The 3,409-nt window shown below is 42.4% G+C and overlaps 1 protein-coding gene across 1 annotated transcript; it reads right to left on the bottom strand.

Moving 5' to 3' along the window:
* Positions 1–322: 322 nt before the first annotated feature.
* On the bottom strand, positions 323–1,883 carry LOC118383219 (guanine nucleotide-binding protein subunit alpha-12-like). The gene has a single exon (XM_035769807.2). The coding sequence runs from the start codon at positions 924–926 to the stop codon at positions 582–584; it is 345 nt and encodes a 114-aa protein (XP_035625700.1). The 5' UTR covers positions 927–1,883; the 3' UTR covers positions 323–581.
* Between the last annotated feature and the right edge of the window lie 1,526 nt (positions 1,884–3,409).

Raw genomic sequence — 3,409 nt, 5'->3', positions numbered from 1 at the left:
AATAATAGGGTAGAAGCTGACTTGAGATCAGTTTCCAGGAGACAAACTACATATACAGTAGAGAATAATAGGGTAGAAGCTGACTTGAGATCAGTTTCCAGGAGACAAACTACATATACAGTAGAGAATAATAGGGTAGAAGCTGACTTGAGATCAGTTTCCAGGAGACAAACTACATATACAGTAGAGAATAATAGGGTAGAATCTGACTTGGGATCAGTTTCCAGGAGACAAACTACATATACAGTAGAGAATAATAGGGTAGAAGCTGACTTGGGATCAGTTTCCAGGAGACAAACGACATATACAGTAGAGAATAATAGGGTAGAAGCTGACTTGGGATCAGTTTCCAGGAGACAAACTACATATACAGTAGAGAATAAGCTGACTTGGATCTAATATCCAGTGTCAATGAGATCAACACTCAGAACTTGAGCTTTTGAATTGAACTAACGAGGACGGGCCTCTGCCTAATGCGCGTCAATACCGTGCGCGGGGAATTGATTGAATAACGTTGTTTTCTCTTGGAGAAATGCCATGCTACAATAACATAGGCCTGTTCACTGCATGAGTCACAACTCTTATCTAAAAGTATTTATTTTGGCTACCTTTATGATATTCTCAAAGATTGTGTCCCGGAAGTCGAGTAGAGCTTTCTTGTCGAACTCTTTCCCATTAATAATCCTCATCTGTTTGAGGAAGGTCGATTTGCCGCTCTCTCCAGCACCGAGGAGCAGGATCTTCACGAGCCGCCTCACAGCACGCCTCTCTCGTGCAAGCATGGCATCAATCTCCCGGCTCCTCCGCCGAGCCTCTCGCTCCTGCACCGCGTCCCTTTCCCGGATCCTGTCCTTGCTGCCGCCCGCCTCTCGGGTGGCCTCGGCCGGCAGCAGGCAGCGGCTCAGGCTCCGCACAACTCCCGACATGGTCCGTGTTTAACCAACCAACCCACCAAACTTCAGCAGAACCGTTTCATAATACGAGAAGAGTCCAGTCGACACTCCCATTCAATAGGCTACGGTTCGATTATACCATGTTATCCAACTGATATAAACCCCCAGATTGTCTCATTCCACTCCGAGGGAAAAAAGTGAGAAATTAGGCTATTTCGATATCAAAATCCTTGACATGATACGAGATAATCCACTCCACTCCGCTTTAATACATTTATATTAGCCTAAAAGTTTAAGTGGTTAGGATTATCAAAATGAAAAGAGAAGATTTTGTCGTCCATTAAAATAGATCCTGTTTATGTATCCGTTATGCGCCGACCCGCAGAGTTGCGCGAGCTGGAGATACTCCCGTGTCCATTTTGGTTTAGAGTTGGATGTGTTGTTCTCTTCTCAAATAAAGAACCAGCGAAGTGGACAAGAGGGGAAAAAAACAACACAACCACCACCGAGATTAAAGTCGTCCAACAAGCGTTCAACTCAGTATAAAACGATATCACCGTCCGCGTATCTCGACTAAAGTTTAGCCTAACAAACAAACTTCAGTAAAATAAAAGCAAATGTTGCCTCGATGTAGATTAGGAGGATTCCCAGGGGATTTCTGAACTTGAGAACACGGACAAAAAGGCAGGAGTGGGAGCGAGAGTCTGGCCCAGTGATTTATATATACACTAGGTGACTAACAGGGGGTGCTGTTTTGAAGCCACTGAGCCTCCATATTGGCACTCACCGCTGAATTGTTTTTATTTATTTTGGAAGCTATATAAATGCATTTGGCCTCAATCGTGGCCCACACGGAGTTGGGCTGTAGTTGTAGTGGGCTGTTCCACATACTGTCTTGGTCTGGTCTAAGACTGCTGCAGCACTACTCTGGACGGCAGATAGGGGGCGACTCAACACCACTCTATCACTACGGGAGGCGTCGAGAAAGAACACTGGCATGTAGGGCTCAATGCTTTAATTGGAATCAAAGAAAGAACACTGGCATGTAGGGCTCAATGCTTTAATTGGAGTCAAAGAAAGAACACTGGCATGTAGAGCTCAATGCTTTAATTGGAGTCAAAGAAAGAACACTGGCATGTAGAGCTCAATGCTTTAATTGGAGTCAAAGAAAGAACACTGGCATGTAGAGCTCAATGCTTTAATTGGAGTCAAAGAAAGAACACTGGCATGTAGAGCTCAATGCTTTAATTGGAGTCAAAGAAAGAACACTGGCATGTAGAGCTCAATGCTTTAATTGGAGTCAAAGAAAGAACACTGGCATGTAGAGCTCAATGCTTTAATTGGAGTCAAAGAAAGAACACTGGCATGTAGGGCTCAATGCTTTAATTGGAGTCAAAGAAAGAACACTGGCATGTAGGGCTCAATGCTTTAATTGGAGTCAAAGAAAGAACACTGGCATGTAGAGCTCAATGCTTTAATTGGAGTCAAAGAAAGAACACTGGCATGTAGAGCTCAATGCTTTAATTGAAATCAAAGAAAAATGGCATAAGCTACAGTAATTGAGTCAAAGAAGAACACTGGCTTGTAGATCAGTTTCCAGGAGACAAACTACATATACAGTAGAGAATAATTGGGTCAAAGAAAGAACACTGACATGGGATCAGTTTCCAGGAGACAAACTAAGAACATACAGTAGAGAATAATTGGAGTCAAAGAAAGAACACTGGCATGTAGGGACTCAATGCTTTAATTGGAGTCAAAGAGAACACTGGCATGTAGAGCTAATGCTTTATAGTCAAAGAAAGAACAGTAGAGAATAATTGGAGTCAAAGAAAGAACACTGACTTGGGACTTTAGTTTCAAGGAGACAAACTCAATGCATAGTCAAAGAAAGAACAGTGTAGAGCTCAATGCTTTAATAGGGTCAAAGAAAGAACACTGGCTTGGGACCAGTTTAATTGGTCAAAGAAAAACACTACATATAGGGCTCAGCTTTAATTGGTCAAAGAAAGAACACTGGCAGAGGGCTCAATGCTTTAATTGGGAACAGTGTAGGGCCAATGTGAGTCAAACACCATCCTCCTTTAATTGGAGTCAAAGAACACTGACTTGGCATGTAGGCTGGCTTTAATTGTCAAAGAAAGAACACTGGCTGTCCATGTCTCAGAGCAAAGAAAGAACACTGGCATGTAGGGCTCAATGCTTTAATGTTAAACCTGGCATGTAGGGCTCAATGCTTTAATTGAGTCAAAGAAAGAACACTGGCATGTAGGGCTCAATGCTTTAATTGGTCAAAGAAAGAACACTGGCATGATCTTGCTTTAAAAGTCTGAAAGAACACTGGCATGTAGGGCTCAATGCTTTAATTGAGTCAAAGAAAGAACACTGCTGAGGGCTTAATGCTTTAATTGGACCTCAAAGAAAAACACTGTGATTATTATTATTTGACAAAGAAAGAACCTGCATGGTCATCTTTAATGAACATTTGAACATCTTGGCCATGTTCTGTTCAAAGA

This window comes from Oncorhynchus keta, unplaced genomic scaffold (assembly GCF_023373465.1).
Source record: "Oncorhynchus keta strain PuntledgeMale-10-30-2019 unplaced genomic scaffold, Oket_V2 Un_contig_3080_pilon_pilon, whole genome shotgun sequence".
Classification (NCBI taxonomy): Eukaryota; Metazoa; Chordata; class Actinopteri; order Salmoniformes; family Salmonidae; genus Oncorhynchus; species Oncorhynchus keta.
This window is presented reverse-complemented; position numbering and strand designations above follow the sequence as displayed.

What these genes read in the sequence shown, in the direction of transcription:
- LOC118383219 (XM_035769807.2), bottom strand. Translation starts at nt 926, where the DNA reads ATGTCGGGAGTTGTGCGGAGCCTGAGCCGCTGCCTGCTGCCGGCCGAG.